This window comes from Talpa europaea (assembly GCF_964194135.1).
Source record: "Talpa europaea genome assembly, chromosome: 15".
Lineage (NCBI taxonomy): Eukaryota > Metazoa > Chordata > Mammalia > Eulipotyphla > Talpidae > Talpa > Talpa europaea.
The window spans coordinates 1001973-1019362 of record NC_140083.1 but is presented as its reverse complement, the minus strand read 5'-3'; the positions used below and the strand labels follow the sequence as shown (position 1 = coordinate 1019362).

General features: G+C 72.7%; 1 protein-coding gene across 1 annotated transcript; it reads right to left on the bottom strand.

Annotated features, from left to right (window-relative positions):
- Nucleotides 1-923: 923 nt before the first annotated feature.
- On the bottom strand, nt 924-12682 carry CERK (ceramide kinase; the record flags this gene model as incomplete). Its single annotated transcript, XM_084254509.1, has 13 exons — nt 924-996; nt 1719-1933; nt 2504-2709; nt 3144-3220; nt 4162-4267; nt 4439-4591; nt 4784-4858; nt 4942-5087; nt 5803-5866; nt 6788-6913; nt 7397-7519; nt 7783-7896; nt 12532-12682. The coding sequence occupies 13 exons, from the start codon at nt 12680-12682 to the stop codon at nt 924-926; spliced, it is 1629 nt and encodes a 542-aa protein (XP_084110635.1).
- Between the last annotated feature and the right edge of the window lie 4708 nt (nt 12683-17390).

Here is a 17390-nt window from a genome sequence, read left to right as displayed (position 1 = left end):
CCGAGGAGGAGCTTCTCAGCTCTGGGAAAGCTGCCGGAAGCCGTGGAAGCAGGCACAGCAGGACAGCGCCGCGGAGGCCCGGGTGCAGCCCCCCTCCCCCCCTCCCGCGGAAAGCGAAGGGACACGGGCAGGAGGGCGCCGCGGCTGTGGCTGCGAAGGGCAGAGCCAGCAAGTCCAGAGTCCGCGCCGGCCAGCAGGGACGCCTGGGCCTGTGTGGGGACTGGCCGGAGCGCGCCCACCAACTCACAGGCTGCTGCCAAGGGGTCCCTGTGGGCCGGGCGCACACCGCTGCGGGCATCGGCTTCGACAGTAGACTCCAGCCACGTGGGCCAAGCTGCCAGCGTGCAGGCCCAGGCCCCACCCCGCTGCCCGCGGACGGTCTCAGACCCTCGGTGCCGGCTGAGGCTCGCGGCCGAGGGCTTCCGCGCGCTCCAGCGCCATGAGCAGGCTGCTGTGCTGCAGGTGCCGGACGGACCGAGCGGCAATGCCCTCAAGGTAAACTGGGGTGACGGTTGAGCGAAGGCGGAGGACCCAGCGCTCCCGGAACAGGCCAAGGACTGGGCGCCCGCGGAGCTGTCGGCCCGACCCCGCCCGCCGGGTGGCGCAGCCTGGCCCGGCGCTAGGTGCCGTCCCTGCGCTGCTGCATGAGCCCCCCGGGCCACTCGGAAACCCGTGCTGTCGGCATCGTTATAATCTAAGAGGCCAGCACCCCAAAGTAAACGCGCCCCCTGCCGAGAACAAGCCAGCGAAAGGCCCGACGACTCCCGGGCCTGGAGACGCCGCGTTTGCTCACCCAAGTGTGGACAAGGGAGTTTTTCTCTAAAATAAGATCCAGCTATCAAAAATAGACGTCTAAATTCAAAGGTGTATGTCAGCACAACCGCTCACGCCGTAAGGAGCTCGCGGGCCCGGCGCGGGGCGGCTCAGCTCTGCGGCTCTGGCTTCTGAGGCTCCTCGATTCCTCGCGCAAAGAGGCGAACCAGCTGGCAGTGGACCCTGCCCAGAGCGAGGGGCGCGGTTAGGCCCGCGTGTCCCAGGCGCCCGGCCCGCGGCGGTCACGGCAGAGGGGCAGTGGCCAGCGCTCGGCACGTCAGGGGCTGCTTTGTTTAGGGGCTGGCGGCCCCGCGGGCCTCAGCAGACCCGTTCTCCGCCCAGCCCCCCGCCGCCGCGAGCGGAGAAAGCCGCCTGGATCCGCTCTGCCGCCCCAGCAGCGGGAGCACACGGAGGCGTCTGTGCGGGACCCCCACGGCTGTGAGGGGTGCGGGACACGCTACGGGGCAGATGAACTATTAGGCTTCTGCGCCACTGGCCTCTGTGGCCGTCACTGCCGCCCCGATTGTGCTAAGCAGGAAGCGGCGGGCGCAGGGCGGAGAGGCCACGCTGAGGGGGCGCACAGGGCCAGGAGGCAAGCGTCCTTGGCGGCAGGGAGAGGACGAGCAGCGTGACGACAGGCGGGACCAGAGGGAGTGTCGGGGCGGCGGGGACAGGGCGTCCTCCCGCTGCCGCCCGGACACTAGATGCTCGGCGTGCAGGACCCGTAGGCTGGACGCCAGCCAGAGCCAGGTGCCTCCCACAGTCCCTCCGCCTGGGGGGCGGGAGCGGGGCCGACACCGCCTGGAACGTCGGGGCGCGGGCCGAGGGGCTTCGGGACCAGAGAAGCGGCGGCCCTGGGCGTGACCCGAGTGACGCGCGTCGCCCACAGCCGCGGCGCCGCTCACCTGACCTCCAGGGTGGCGCCGTCCAGCACCTCCCCGTCGCAGTTCCAGGAGCTGTGGGCTGCGGCGCGGCAGCAGGGCGCGGGGTCGCTGCAGATCTGCCCGAGCCGCGTCTTGCCCCGCTCCCGCAAGTCGCTGCTGCCGTCCTCCTCGGGCAGCGGCTTGGACGTGAACTGGAACTTCCTCACGCGGTGCACCTCCACGAAGGCGAAGTCGAACTGCGGGGGACGAGGGGTGCGGGAGGGCTGAGCTGGGGGCACCTGTCCCCGCGGCCCCGGCAGCAGCACGAGACGGCCCGGGACCAGCTCGACTGGCCCGAGCCCGTCCACGAGCGGCGCCCAGGGCCGCCACGCCCCCCGAGCGCGCTCTGCAGCGCCACGCAGCCCCCCGACCGCGCCTTCAGTTGAAGGCAGAAAACCTAAATTTTTCTAAGACCGCGGCCGGGCGGCGGCTGGGCTGTCCGGCTCCGCGGCGGGCGCCTGGTAGAGGCGTTCGGGGGCCGGGCCCCTCCGGCCTGGCTGCGTGAGGAAAGCAAACTGTCCCGCCGGGGGTTTATACGAGAGCGACGGAGACGGAGGACGCGAGGCCTCGGGGCCCCTGTGCTCCGGGACTGTGTCCCCACGGGCAGGCGTGCAAAGGGGAGGGGCTCTGGGAGGTGATGGGGGGCCGGGGCCGGGCGCCTGCCGGTGCCACGAGTTCGTGCGCAAGGCCGGGAGCGGGCTGGGGTACGCGCCTCCGCTCACGCCCCGGGGACGCCCCGCGGAGCAGCCCTGCCGGGGCGGGCCCACCTGGTCCCGCGGGCTGCTGTGCCGGATGAGGAAGCGCAGGAAGCTGAGCCGGGAGCACTCCCGGGTGAGGATGAGGTCAGCCGACCCGTCTCCCAGGTGGGCGCAGGGGGACAGGCCGCGGGGGCAGCGGGGGCACGCGCAGCACATGTTGGTGGCGTTGATGGCCAGGAACTTCCCGCAGACCACCTTCCACTCCTCCTCCTCCTCTGCAGCGCAGACCCCGTCAGCGGGGGCGAGGGGACCGCCGCCACCCCCCGCTGGGGATCGGCCCCGCCTGCTCCTCGGTGGCCGTGGGCTCGGCCCGAGAGACCACCCGGAGGAGGGTGGTGCCTGCGGCCGAGGGCGCGCCGGGGAGCCCGCGCCGGGTCCGCACACGCGGCTCCCCCTGGGCTGCGCCGCCGCCGGCCTGGACGTGGCTCTGAGCCTGCGACCCCCCCACCAGACACCGGGCGGGAGCGCCTCGGCCGCGGCTCGGGGACGGCCCCGCCCCACGGCCTGGCCAGCGGCCTCCACTGGTGGCTCCTGAGCTGGGGGGCAGCGGGCGCTCGGCGGCCGCCCCTGGGGCAGCCGTGGGGCGGCCGGTCTGGGGGCCGGGCGAGCCCTGGGCATGGGGATCAGGGGGAGGGGCCCGGGGACTGACCCGCGTTCTCCAGGCCGTACAGCGACTTCTTCTGCTCCTCCTCCAGCTGCTGCCTGCTCTGCCTGCAGACGAAGCACCTGGAAGGCAAGAAGCCCCTGACCATGGTGGCCCGAGGGCGAGACCCCTGCGCCAGGAAGCAGCTCGGTCCCTGGCCGCGGCGGGCCGGCTCTCACAGACGCGCGCACCGAGCATCTCCTCTGCGCTCCGAGCGACGCGCACGGTCAGGCCCGCTGGTGCAGAGCGCGCGGAAGCCCTGCCTGAGCCCGGAGTCGGGCTAGCGAGGACGCCCCGGGGCCGGGTGGGTCAGCGGAGACCCCCTGCCGCCGAGGAACAGCGATGGACACCGGCGGGGGGGAGGGGGGTCCCGCCGGGCAGCCCCAGCCCAGCCCAGCCCGCGCGGCAGCAAGTGCCCACCTCGGCCCTGAGCGTCTGAGCCCAGGGCCTCCATCTTCACGCGGAAGAGGAACCAGGGAGGCGCCCGGCGCCGCGGGGGACAAGCCACAGCCTGGGCCGGTGGCCCTGGATGGCGCGTCCCAAGGCCATCTTGGGTTCCTGTCCCGCGTACTGGGCGCGGGGCACTGAGGGGGGCTGCGGCCTGTCACCCCGGGCCCCCGCAGCAGAGGACGGTGGAGGGAGACCGTGGCCCCCAGGCTCCCGCTGGGCACCCCTCTCCTCGGCACCCCCGCCCGGCTGTCCTGCCCCCTCAGCGGGGTGCACGGGGAAGCGGCTGGGCCTTCAAAGCTGAGGGAGCGCCCCCGCGGAGCTAGGGCTAACTGGGCAGGGGCTCCAGCGGGGCGGGGACAGGGCTTCAGAGAACATCCCAGCCTCCCGTCGCCACGCCACCCTCACCCGAGCGGACAAGGTGGCCTCGAGCTGACGCCTGGCCCCTCGGGTCCCCTCCGGGCCCCACAGACTCATCGTGGCGGGGGGGCGCCCGAGAGTCCCCGAGCCCCCACAGACCTCAGCCGCTGAGCGCGGACCCCGGCACTGCCCTGGGGACACGGCGCCGCAGACTCACCCCGCCCGGCAGGGCTTCCCGTCCCGCGGAGACCCCACCGTGTGCCGGGCGGGCAGGAAGGCCACGGAGCCCTCGTAGCAGTGGTGAGAGAGGAAGGTCTTCAAGCCTGGAACAGAGCGCGGGGCGGGGGCGTCGCGGCCGTCCTGGGGGCGGCCGAGCAAGCCCACACGTGGGGCGAAGGGCCTGCGGGAGGGAGGCTGCGGGGCGCCCGGCCGCCCCTCCCCCGCCCCGCCCCGCCCAGGGGCCCTGCGTGCCCACCCGGCGGCCCCTGGAGCACCTGAGAAGTCGTATCTGGCCAGCCCCATCCAGCGGTTCTTCTCGCTGTCCTTGATGATGTCCCCGTAGAAGCCGTAGCCCAGCAGGGACGCCGAGTAGCGCAGCAGCGAGCCGTTGTGGTGCACCGAGCAGACGTCCATGGACAGCGAGTCCCCTGCGGAGAGGCGCACGTCCACGCCCGCCCGCGGCACCGCCTCTGCCGCCGCCCGGGCCGAGTGTGGACGGAGTGCACGGGCGGGACGGGGAACACCGAGACAGGGACCTTGGGACGGGGCCCCCGGCACGGGGCAGGGGCTGCTCCCCAGGACTGGGCCGCCCTCTGGGCGGGACCCCACGCGGGACCCACCCACGATGATGTGCAGAGCCGACGTCTCCACGTCAATGGTGCCCACCGTGGAGTAGCACACGCAGTCCGTGGACCCTGAGGCGGAGAGAGCCCCGCGTGTCACATCACCCGGCGGGCCGGGGCTTCTGGGGCGGCTCGCGCAGCGCTGGGGGGCCTACCGGCGGGGATGATGCCGATGCGGAGCGGGCTGGGCACCAGCGAGGCCCGCGGGTGGTTCTGGTCCACGCCCGCGCTCCTCTGCGTTCTGCCGATCAGGCCGTGCAAGACCTCGCTGAACATGCCGTCCCCGCCCACGCAGACGACCCTGCGGAGGGAGCGCGGTGAGGCCCCACCTGCCCCCACGCGCTGGCCGCCTCGTCAGTGGCCGCCGCTCCTGACCCAACACGGCCCACCGTGGCCACACCAGGGGCTGCGCTGCCCCCAATCCCGGCCCCTCCACGCGTCCCCCTTTCTGGCCCGGGCCCTGCCGGGGTGTTCAGTCCCCAGCACGCGGAGACCGGGCCCTGCTCCTCTGCCCGCAGCTGGACCCCGCAGCCGTCCTTGCCCTCCCCGCTCAGCGGGCCTCGCGTCTGCAGCCCGCCGCTCTGGACCTGCCCTCCCGCCCTCCAGGGCCTCTCCTCTCCCGGGAGCCCAGCGCTGTGGTCAAGGGCTGGAGGCCACTCGCGGCGGGGAGACTGCAGTCCGGGCTAACCCCAGAGCCGCCCCCGGGGTCCGTCGGGTGGCTCTGGCCCAGGCCTTGTCTGTCTCCCAGGAGAACGGCCTTGTTTTGGGGAAACATGTTGAAATACTTAGGGCCGAGAGGGGGTGGCGCTTGCACCGCGGGTTTGAAGGACTCGGAAGTGACCACCTGAGCACGCGGCTATTTCCCACGGGAAGGTCATCCCTGAGGAGGCGGCGAGCGTGACTCCCCGACTCGCTGCCCCTCACGTTCCACAAGAGTGTGTTTTCCTTTCACGGCGTGGAGATGCCGCGGGGACGCTGGGCCCGAGCTCGCCCCCAGAGCAGAGCCCGCGACTCACCCGTCGTAGCTGTCCAGGCTGACCTCGTCCAGCATCTCCTTCGCGTGGTTGGCGCGGTCGGTGACTGGGGGGACAAGGTCCAGCTGTAGAGCTGGGTCAGCCCTGAGAGTCCTCGCTTAGTGGCGAGGCGGCCGCGGTCTTCAGGGGGTTCCCATGAGGGCCCCCCCACCCCCACTTGACCCCTCGGCCGGGCCGGGAAGCCACCGCGTGGTGGGACTGAGCTGCCGGCCATTGGCGGCTTTTTGGGCCGGGGCAGCTTTTACAGCCTTTCCTTACGGCCTGGTCGCTTCGAGCACTTGAGAAAACAGCAAAATGTAAACAAAAGTGGGAGCTCGCGGCCGTGGCAGGAGCCACAGAGCGGGCTTGTGGGTTGCCCCCGAGCGGGCGCTGCAGAAACGCGGCGCTGTGCCCTTCCGCCCCCACCGCACGGCCGCGGGGACAGCCCGGGAGCCCCGGAGGGCGGCCGCCTCCCGCTTCCCGACTGTGGGGGCAGGGCTCCCGCGTCTGCCGGGCGAGAGCGGCGGTGGGCTGCGGCGAGCGTCACCCTGTGCGCCTCCGGCTGCCTCCCCAGGGAGACGCGGGGGACGGGGAGGGGCCGCCCCTCTGGAGCCGCGAGGCCGGGCTCCCTGGGGAGGCAGCCCGAGGCCCCTGCAGGCCGGCCCGGGACAAGGGTGCACGCGCACCCTCTGCGGCGACAGCGCCTGTTGACGGGACGACCTCTAAGTCCTAGTCACCCCTCGTGTCTCTTCCCGCGAGGGCTTCTCCCGCCATCTCTGCCTTTTCGTTTCCTGGCTGTTTCCTTGGAGACCGTCTACGCTAAGACTTGGCTAGAAAAGACTGAATCCTTCTCTTGCTCTTCTCGTGCGGGCTTGGTGGAAAAACAAACGCCCTGTATTTGGCTTAAAAACCTTCCTGCGGGTAAAACCCCCTGGGTATCTCCGCGCCACGCCCACACCCGCTGCCACCGGCTGGCAGACGCCCTCACCGATCACCTCCGTGCTGACGGCGGCCAGCGCAAACAGGGGCGCCACCTTCCGCTCGTAGATGCGCTTGCCTCTGCCCTTCCCGCCCTGGGGGTTGATGAACACCAGCAGGCGCCTGGGCCTGGACGCTGCAAGGGCGAGAGCGAGCGCGTGTCAAGGGCAGCGGACGGAACCCGAGGTCAAGGCGGGCGGGCGGGAGCGCGGCCGCCGGCACCACCTGGGCAGGGGCCGTGGACACAGCGCAGTGCTAACGCGTGCCCTCCCCACGCCGGGAGCGGTGACGGCCCCTCGCCGAGGGCGGGGCAGCTGGACCCCGCGGGCGAGGGCGGAAGGGTCGGCTCCCAGCTCCCCAGCGCCCTGGGGCACCAGCGCAGGCCCTGGCCACGGTGTTCTCCCCGCATTGATGTCCTCGTCTCTGTTTTGCTCAGTCCGAGCAGACGCTGACCCGTCCCGAAACAAGTGTCATGAACTACTCAAAGCCGCAGGGAGGCGCCTACGGCCGAGAACCATCCCCCGGACTCTGAGCCTCCAGAGCCACCCGAGGGAGACAGGCGGGGCGGCGGCCTGGGCGCAGGCCGCACGGGGAGGGGGCGGAGCGCGGCCGCACGTACTCAGCTTGTCCAGCAGCTCCCGCAGGGTCTGCAGCCACAGCTGGCACAGCTGCTCCTCGGCACAGCAGAAGGTCACCTGGGCCCACTTCCAGCGGTGCCGCCGCGCCCTCTTCACGCAGTGCACTGTGGGGAGCCACGTCCGATCAGCACAGGCCCGACGCAGGCGCCCGCCCGCGGGGCTCCCAGCTGCTGTTCCCGGGGTGCGTTAGAAGACCCCGCCTCCCAGGGCTCCCCCCCAAGCAGAGGAAACGACCAAGCCCCAAACGACCAGCTGTGAAAGCAGAACTGGGGGAAGCAGCAGAGGGCGGTTTCTGGAAAGGCCCACCCTGGACGCAGGTGGCCCCGAAGCCCCTCTGCGAGCCCCCGTGGGGCAGGCCGGGGGTCACCTGTGAAGGCGTACGGGGTTCCCATCCGCTGCCACCTCTTGCCGCCGCGCCGCCAGCCATGCCTGTCCGTCTCCTCCACGGTGATGATCTCAGACACGGGCACTGAGCAGGCGTCTGTGGAGACAGCGCTCGCCCGGTCAGGCGCTGCCCCCCGCCCGGCCTGTCCATGCGCTAGAAGCCACAGGCCACGCTGCCTGCGGGGCTCAGACTCGAGCTAGGGAAGCGCAACATCCCCCACGACATGTCTGGGGGCCGCAGCCGTGGGAGGGTCCGGGCACCGCCTGTGCGTCTGGCCCCCCGCCACCCGCCCCCCCGGAGCCTGCTCCACGCTCGCACCACGCATGTCACATCGTGCCCCGACCTCCCGGGGGGCCAAGGGCCCCCCAGACCACGAGACCCACCAGCCTCCGGGCACCAGCGCCCTCCCCTCCAGCCGGCTCCCGGGGCACAGGGGGGCCACCAGGGGCCTCTGCGGGTAACATGAGGCCACCCCGCATGTGCCCGCGGGGAGAGGCGTCCATGCGTGCACGGCCTGAGCCCACCACGCCGGGCGGGACAGCCACCACCATGCCGGGCAGGACAGGCCAGGCCTGCAGAGCCCCTGGGCAGCCCCTCGCCACGCCTGACCCGGGGCTGTGGACGCGCTCGCCTCCGGCTGCTCCCCGCGTCAGCCTCGGGTGGCTTCCCGCCCGCCCTGCGTGTGAGACTGGAGACCGGCAGAGGTGTCCTGCGGGCCGGCCCCGAGAGGCGGGAGACCGCAGAGCTGCCCTGAGCACGGGCCGCTTCCCAGGGGCCGGGGGTGGAGGCAAACCCCCGAACACACCGGGCCCCTCTGGGGCGGCAGCTGCCGCCCCGCCTGACCCCAGCACAGCCACACTGCCCGCCCCGCGGCGCCTTTGTCCACCATGCCAGCCCGGAGGCCGGTGCTGGGGACAAGGCCCGAGGGAGCAGCCGGGCCGGCCGTGCTTAGCAACCCGGGATCAAGCAGAGCCCACGAGCAAGGGAGGCGGGTCTCAGCGCAGGGCAGGGCGGGCGCTGCGCACCGACCTTTGGGGTCCGGCCTCCCCCGGCCTCCCCCGGCCTCCCCCGGGCGGCGGCACAGCACCCGCACCGCTCTCCCGCTGCAGTCGTCCAGGCTTGGCTGACGCGGGCCGACGGCTCCGAGACGGCTGCAGGGGGGAGCCCGGCCCAAGGCCAGCTCCGGCGCCCGCTGCGCGGAGGAGCAGGTGCACAGCCGCCCTGCGAGCCGGCTTCCTGCGCCGGGTGCCCGGGAGAGAGCCCGACGCGGGGCTCCCGGGATGGCAGCAACCACCTTCCGGGGCACCGGCCAGGTTTGTTCTGAAGGTCAAAGTATCTTTAACCATCTGGACCGGCTGCTTTTACAGCGCACGACTCTGTCACGCCTTCACGGAGCTCTAGCGTGGGGGGGGGGGGACGCCGCAGCCGGTGTGGCCACAGCTGCTTTGTGAGCTGAGCTGCGCTGCACGCAGGCCCCCACCGCGGTGACCCCCGCCGGAGGCCGCTCCCGGCCTCGCAGGGGGCTGGGCAGGCGCGGCCCTCAGGCCCAGGCCAGTCTCCGTCTGGCCCTTTAAGAAAGTTTGCTGACCTACTTTAGAGGAACCAGTAATTAACCTTGGAACGATCTGGAACGTTTACAGTCCCCAGGCCGGTGCGCGGCCACGCCACCTGACGAGCACCGCCCGACCGCCCACTGCTGTGGCGACTGGGGCGCAAACCCGGGGTCCCCTCTCCTGAGCCCCGGAGCGGGACTGGCCAGGCGTCCTGCGACAAGCGCACACGAAGATGGGTGCCAGCTGGCCGGCGGGCAGGGCGGCCGCGCAGCCCCGGCTTCGTAACGGGCACAGACAGGGCGCACCCCAGCAGCCGGGCCCCCGACGCTCAGCCCCCCAGCATTGGTGGGATTGGTGTCTGGATCAGGCAGCATTTAGGGCCCCGCCACAAACTACCCAGCTTCCAGCCACCCCGGGGCGCAAGCCTGAGAGAGCACAGCGCTCCTTCCCCAGCGGCACAGGAGCCCGCCGCGCGCCAGGGGGCCGGGCAGGGCGGGGCGAGCACAGGAGTCACCCGCAGGCCCTGGCAAGGGGCCCGGACGCGCCCGGCGCCCCACACTCGTCCCCTCACCACGCTCGGCGCGGCCAGGCTCACGGACGGCGGGAGGAGGGGACCGCGACCCCGGCCAGACGCCGATTCTGCCCCAGGGGCCGCTGGGGCGACGAGGCAGAGACCAGAAGCAGAGAGAAGGGGACCCACAGCCAAAGTGGGGGGAGTCACGGCGAGCGGCAGAGCTTCACCGAAGTCCAAGATGGGGCCCGGGCGGAGCGGCCGCCAGCAGCCAGGCCCGGTGGGCGGGGGACCCTGCCTGGCCCGGCTCCTCCACCCCCCGACGCCGCCGGCCGCAGCGCCCTCGGCACCCTCGCCAGGGCATCACACGCGAGAAGCTTCTGCGGCCACACGACCCAGGGGACGTCTCCCGCTGCAGCCGGCACGCTCCCCGACACTCTGCAAAAAATAATTTTTAACCTGAAAAATCCTGAGTCCGTCTGATTCCGTTCCGAGGCGCTTTCACCGCCTTCAGCCAGGTGCCTGCAGCGCCGCGGACACGCCCCACCCCACCCCGGGGTCTGCGCAGACCAGGCGCTGCAGGACCCTCCCGGGCAGCCCTGCGGCAGGCTCCAGGCGGGCGCCGGCCCACGGGGCGACGTCACTGGCCCAGGAAGGCACCGTGGACACGCGGTGAGCAGGCCCCAAACCGGAGCGAGACCAGGAGGCAGGACACAGACGGGTCCCCCTCCAGGCCCTTCACAGGCCCCCCGGGTCAGGCTGGTGGGTGAGCGAGGCGGGGGCTGAGTCCCGGGGTCACGCCTCCACCCGCCCACTTCCCAAGGCCTGTCTCAGAGCAACAGGGAAGCGGGGTGTGTCTCCCCAACCTCCTCACGCCTGTACACGGTGGAAGGCTGGGCTCGGCTTCCCGTGCCTTTCCTGTGTTTCTCAATTCGATTAAATCAACACCAACTGCTTCTGTGAGGGCCTCCCTGGGGGCCGAGGGGTTGAGTTTCAGGCTGTCACCCTACGGCCTGAGCTCGATCCCTGCCAGGGAGCTGCCCACAGGGCGGGGCAGACCCTCCTGTCTCCCCGCTGCGCCCCTCCGCGGTGGATTTCAGTGGATCCGCCTGCTCTGCTCCCCGCTCTGCCTCTGGTGGATCCTCTCACCCCCCACATCCCTGGCCTGCACCCCAGTCCTTCAATGCAAAAAAAAAAAAAAAAAAGAATTATTCCTGTGAGTAGAAAGGAACCACCTTGGAGCCGCCTGTGACTTGGAAGTGCCGCTGGAACGGTGACACGCTTGCTAAACCCGGCAGTGTCCTGCACACGGAACTCACTGTCCGTCGCACGCGTGCACACACGTGCTCCCCCTCACTCCTGCAGGCTGAGCCCCGGCACGTGTGGGCCGCCGAGGGAGGAGGGGGCCAGGCTGGGGTGCAGCCTGCCCCAGCACCTCGCCCGCCTCGCCAGCTATGGGCTCACGCTTGCAGGTCTCACGGCGGAGAACAGGTATGATTTTGCCCAGACAGCGAGGACCCAGGGGCCACGCCTCACCCGCCCACGCACCCGGCCGCCTTCCCCACCCTTCCCAGGCCTTCTCAGCAGCCCTTGGCCCAGCCCCCTCCAGCCACAGTGCACCCGGCATCGGGCCTGGCTGCTTGGGGTGCAGCGGTGTCCCCCCATGCTACCCAGAGAGCATGGAGGCCCGGCGGCCGCTCTCGGGCGGAGGCGCCCCAGCAGGCCCCCACACTGCCCTCCGCCAGTCAGCAGGCCCAGGGCGGCTCCGCTAAAGCCCCTTCAAGGCTGGGGTGACAGGGCCCCCGCCGGACACCAGCAGCCAGCGAGAGCCAGAGGCCAGCCCAGCCGCGCTGCGGCCTCCTACGTGGTCGGCGACCGGGAATCAGAAGCGGTGGCCTCCCCAGCTGGCCGGTGGGTCTGTCCAGCGTCCACGCAGCCCCTCGGGCCTGCAGGAGGCAACGCTGCCCGGACCCGGCGGCTGGAGATGGACCCACCAAGCTCCACCCCCTGCGGGGGGCAGCGACAGAAGCTCCCGGCTCGGCCTCTTCCAGGCGCAGCTGCCCGGCGGGCATGAGCCCTCCTGGGCGAGCGTGACGCAGAGGCCGGCGGTGCCCGCAGAGGCGTCCGGGGTGGAGCGTGTCACCCGCCGGGAGGCTGACAGGGAGACCTGCTGGCGGCCCCCAGGACCCCTCCCGGCGGCGCCCGTCTCCCTGGTCTCCGGGAAGGCCACCCCCCCCCCCAAGAGCAGCGCGGAGCCCCCGTGCCAGCCCGGCCAGCGCCACCTCCTGGCCTGGCTATTCTCCCTGGCAGCTCCGCGCGGCACCCCGGGGTGGCCCCCCCTAAAGGGGACGGGCTGGGGGAGCGGGCGCTGGGTCACAGCACCGGCCGGGCTGCGCCGGCCCCGGCCACCCTGACCCCCATCCCAGGGCGCGGCCCCCCCCACGCGGGCCCGAGCTTGCAGCCCCCCGCCCCCCCCCGCGCCTGAGGGGCGGGGTGTCTCCCCCTCCCCTGAGCGACCTTCCCCGCCCGCCCCCCCGCGGTCGCGCGCCCTCCCCAGGGGTCCCCGGGCCCGCGGCGGCTCCGGCCTGGGGCGCAGGGCGGTGGGGCGCGCGCCTGGGGTGAGGGGACCCCGCGCCCCCCGCCCCCCCGCCCCCCCCCGCCACTCACCCGCGCCGTCCGCGCCGCCCGCGGGCCCCGGGCTCGGCCACCAGCGCAGCAGCGCGCGCGCGGGGTCCGGGGGGTCCGGGGGCTCCAGGCTCACGGCGCAGCGGCGGCGCTTCACCCACAGCGCGGCGCGCAGCGGCTCGGCCGCCCCCATGGCGGGGCCGGCGGGGGGCGGGGGGGGCGGGGGTCCGGGGGCGGGGGCGGCCGGCCGGGGCGCGGGGCGCGGGGCGCGGGGCGCGGGGCGCGGGGCGCGGGGCGCGGGGCGCGGGGCGCGGGGCGCGGGGCGCGGGGCGCGGGGCGCGGGACCGTTAGCGGCCCCGGAGCCGGTCGCGGCGGCGGCGTCGGGCGCGGGGCGGGGCTGGCGCGCGGCGGCGGCTGCGTCACCCCGTACGCGGGGGGCGGGGGTGTCGGGGGGGGTGCGGGGGGGCCCGGCGGGGGGGCGCGGCGCGGGGTTCGGGGCACCCGCGGGGCCGCTCGGGGGGGCGGGGGGGGGCGGGGACCCCGGGGCGGGCGCGCGGGGCGCGGGTCCTGCTCGCGGGGCTCGGGGCGCCCCGGGGGGCGGGGCCTGCCTGGTCCCCTGCGGCCCGGGGCGCGCCTCCCGGCCAGACCAGCCTCGGGGAGCCACCCGGCCCTGGGCGCCCCCGGCCCGCCCCTCGGCTGCCCCCAGCGCGGAGCCCAGCGCGGGGCGCGGGCTGCACCCCCAGGCCGGCCCCCCGGGCGTGGAGAGCCCGTGTCCCCGCGTCCCCGGGAGCCGGGGCCCCCCAGGCCGGTCCAGGCGCCGGGACTCGGCAGCGAGGCAGAGCCGTGTGGCCGCGCCGGCCCCGGGGAGCGTCCGGGCGCAGGGGCCGCAGGGGCTGGGCGCGTCCTGGGCGGTCCTGGCGCTGCACCCGCGAGGCCCAGCCCGCCCGGCCCCCGCCGGCCCCCCGCCCCCCGCGGGCCTCCTGCACCGGCCAGGGTGGGCCTGGCCTCCCGCCCGGCGGGCTCGGGGCGTCGTGTCTCAGCCGCTGCTCCCGGGCCCGGCCGGTGAGGCGGGGCGGGCCGGGGCAGGCGGGGGCCGGGGCCGCTCCACCCTGGGCGCCTTCCCGGCCTCCGTGCGCGGGGGGCAGCGCCCGGCCTCCCCGGCCTCCCCGGCCTCCCCGCCTCCCCCTCCCGCCGTCTGCCTGAGGCGCAGGAGGCCTGGGCGGCCTTGAGCGGGGAGGCCGGCCGGGGAGGCCCCGCTGCTGGGGAGTCGGGGCGCGGGGGGCACAGGCGGGTGGGCCCGGGAGGCTCCCGCGCGTCCCTCTCGCTCGCCCGCTGCTGACCCGCCGCCCCTTGAAGCCTCCAGATGCGCTCACGCCGCCCGCGGCAGCGGGGGGCCCCGGGCCGGACCCGCCTTTCCTTCCACGACGCGGTCAGGGCCGACCTCAGCCTCCCCCACGCGCCCTGCGGGCCGTGAGGGCTGAATTCGGGGCCCCTAAAAGTCACACGTTGGAGCCCCGGCCCCAGGACTTCAGAATGTGGCTGAATTTGAAGCTCTTACAAGCTACAATGAGGCTAAATGGGGGAGCCCTACCCCTCGAATCAAGGGCCTTCCAGCAGAGGGCAGCTGGGCAGGAGCCCGCGGGTGCAGTGACCGCAGAGGTGGCAAGAAGGCAGCCCCCGCGGGCCACGGCCAAGGCCTCGGAGGAGCCAGACCTGCCGGCGCGCGCCCTGGAGCCCCGCCCGCCTCTGTGAACCAGAACCCAGGAAAGGAACCCCTGGGACTCAGCACCTCGGGACAGCGCGGGGGCCTCTGCCCAGGGAGGCCTGCAGCCCTGGGCCCTGCTGGGGGCCGCCCCAGGCCCGCGCCCTCGTGTCCCGGGAGAGGGTCAGGAAGCGCACGCTGTTTCTAGCAGACAGCCGGGTGGGGGGACAGGGCTGGGCGGGGTCAGGCCCTGGGGTGCCGGAAGAAAGAGGCCGCTCTCCTCTGCTGGGGGCCGGGCCGGGCCTGCCTGGGGCCGCTGGGAAGTAGCAAAGGCCAACCCGAGCCTTCCAGGGGCCCCGGGACGACAGCCTCTGTGTGCCCTGCTCCGCGGGGCCCCCTGGCCACCTCACACTCTGCCCGGCCAGACTGCCTGGCTGGTCTCTGGCCACGGTGCCCTTCCCATGTGTCTTCCTTGGAAACCTCTCCTGGCCTAATCCTCGGTGTCGCCACGCGCCCTGGCAGTTCCCTGGTGGGGCTTCCCCCGGGCTGCCCTGTGCCCGGCCTTGCTGCCACCTGCGGTGCTGCAGAGGCTGGGGTGCCCGGCCGCCGCCAGCCTGGTGCACACAGCTGGCCCAGTCCTCCACAGCACCTGGACTTGCCGGGCTGCCAGGTGGGCACGAACACGGTCCAGCGGCCTGGAGCCCCGATCAGTCAGGCCCTCCCTGCCACCTGCTCCCCTCTGGGTCCGGTCTGCTGGCTGGAGGCCTCCCGTGGCCTGGCCAACTTGTGTGAGCTGGCACCACTGCCCTGCGCTGTGCCCACCCCGGTCTGCCTGGACCCCAAGGTGCTGTCTAGGCCACAGTCTAGCCACCCAACACCCACCCGCCCCCCTGGGTCATCCGTGCCCAGAGGCCCTTCCTGCCCACAGAGCGCTGCAGGCCCCGGCCTCTCCGTGGCCTCTGGCCCACTTTCCCTGGCCTGGTTGGCTGGATGGCCCCCCTCAACTCCCCCGGCTTCCTGCCCAGGAAGTCAGCTGCGCAACTTGACGTCAGAACGCTGCCGGGTGGGGTGGGAGGGCGCCTGCCCAGCTGCCAGGGATGCCGCCCTCCGCCTTCCACGAGGAGAGCCTCCGACAGGTCCCGGCATGGCTGGCTGTCTCGGTCCCCCCCGCGTGGGTGGCCACAAACAGCCGGGCGCGGGCATCACTTGCCCCTTTCACAGGTGGAAAGATGGAGGCCAAGAGCCAACCTGAAGGCTCACATCATGCAGCCAGGCACGGGGGGCGCAGGGGCTGCAGCGTAAGACCAGAGATGCACAAGCTGCAACCTGTGCCCTCAGCGGGCCCTGCCCACATCCCACCCCAGGACCCGGTGTTCCATCCTCTGGGCACAAGGGCCTGTCCTGCTCTTGTAGGAGGACATGCTGCCCCACCCAGAAGCACTGCTGGAGGCCAGAGGCCTCACCTGCCCAGGTGGGACGGCCCTGGGCCCTGCACAGTGGAGGGAGGTCCTCAGGGGCAGTGGCTCCAGCTGGCAGGGCCGGTCAGGTGGGGTTAGCCCCGATGACATGAAGGGGCCCTGTCAGGCTGCTGGCACACCTGGGAGCCGTGGGTTGTGCCACCCCCGGGAGGCCCAAGCCTGGCTGGGGTTTGGCGTGGACCCTGCCCGTGGCCCGCAGGACTCCCAGGGCTGCCTCCACTGCTGGCTGTTGGGGTGCCACATTCTGGGTTGCCTCTCCAGCTGGGGAGCAGGCTGGTCTGCGGTGCCCGGGGTGTTGTCCTCGTGGGGCAGAGACCTATTCCTGTTGGGTGAATCTGGGGCAGCTCGGGGGGGAGGGGGGTACCCCGTCTCCTGGCCCCTGCGGCTGGAGGGGCGATGGCCAGACGGAGCATCCCAGTGCGGAGCCTCTGAGGTTGCCGGGGCAGGGGACCTGGCCCTGCAGGGAGGCTGTGGGAGGCATGCACCGCTGGCTTGGCCCGCGGTCCTGTCTCTCTTTGGTGGGGGGCTGCTACGTCCTGCTTTGGAGGCTTGGGGGAACGGTGCCCTGGGAGGCCCCCGTCCACGTGTCAGCCATGACCCAGCAGGAGGCCTTTGCCCACCCTAGTGTGTGGGGTGGGACAGTGGGGCAGGGAGACCAGCCTGTGCCCGGGCTGCTGGGACACGCGGAGGTGCCCGCCGCGCAGGAGGAGCTACAAACCGATTTTGAGACTGCGGGAAAGCTGGTCGCTCTTCTTGGTGGGTTTATTTGCCTTTTTATATTTGAGATCAATTAAAAAACAAAAGAACTAGCCAAGGCCCAGGAGCCAGGCCCACCTGACTCGGCCCAGGGAGGGAGCAGGCAGGAGGGCCAGGCCTGGGCCCAGCCGGGGGCGCTGCGGCCTGCTTGGACGTGGGGCGCACCCTCTGTGGGACGGACACAGCAGCAACAGGCCCTCAGCACAGTGGACAAGCCGCTGCAGGCCCTCACAAGTGGACGAGCGCCGAGTCCAAAACCAGCTGAAGCCAAACAGCTGTAAATGCTGTGAATTGCACGTCGATTAGAGACCAGCCTCCGTGGGGGGTCAACCAGCCCAAGAACAAGATGGCCCCTGGACGATGCCCCAGAGGCCCCGTGCTGGGTGGACACGTGGGATGGACAGACAGTTGTAAGCGTGTCGCTGGCAGTTTTTACGCTGGAAGCCTGGAAGCCAGCGGCAGCTGCAAGGCTGTGGCCCGGCACGCTGGAGGCCCCGAGGACGGGCTTCTGTGCTGGCCTGAGCCTGCCCCGGGTGGCGGAGGACACCCAAAGCCAGCTCAGCCAGGAGCTGCCCGGCCGCTCAGGCCCTCCTGACGTGGGCACCGTGGCCCCAAGCCCTGGGAGTCTGTCCACTCAGACATCTCAGCGCGTGTTTCCCGGAGCTCCGGGCAGGGAGCAGCAGCTGGGCCTGCTCCTGGCTGGCTCACCGCAGGCGACACCCTGTGGGTGACCTCATTTGGGCCTGGAGCAGAAATAGAACAGTAGCGCCAATTAGCAGGTGCCGAGGAGGCCGAGCCCAGCCGGGGCCAGCAAGTCGGCCACAGCCTCCCTGCGGAAATCACTGCCATGGAAAATTCCACCGTGAGGCTCCCTGCTGGGGGAGGGGCTGCGGGCAGGTTCCTGCTCCTGGGGCCACACCCAGCCTTGCCTCTTGCTGGTCCACAGGCCAGGAGCCAGAGCATTT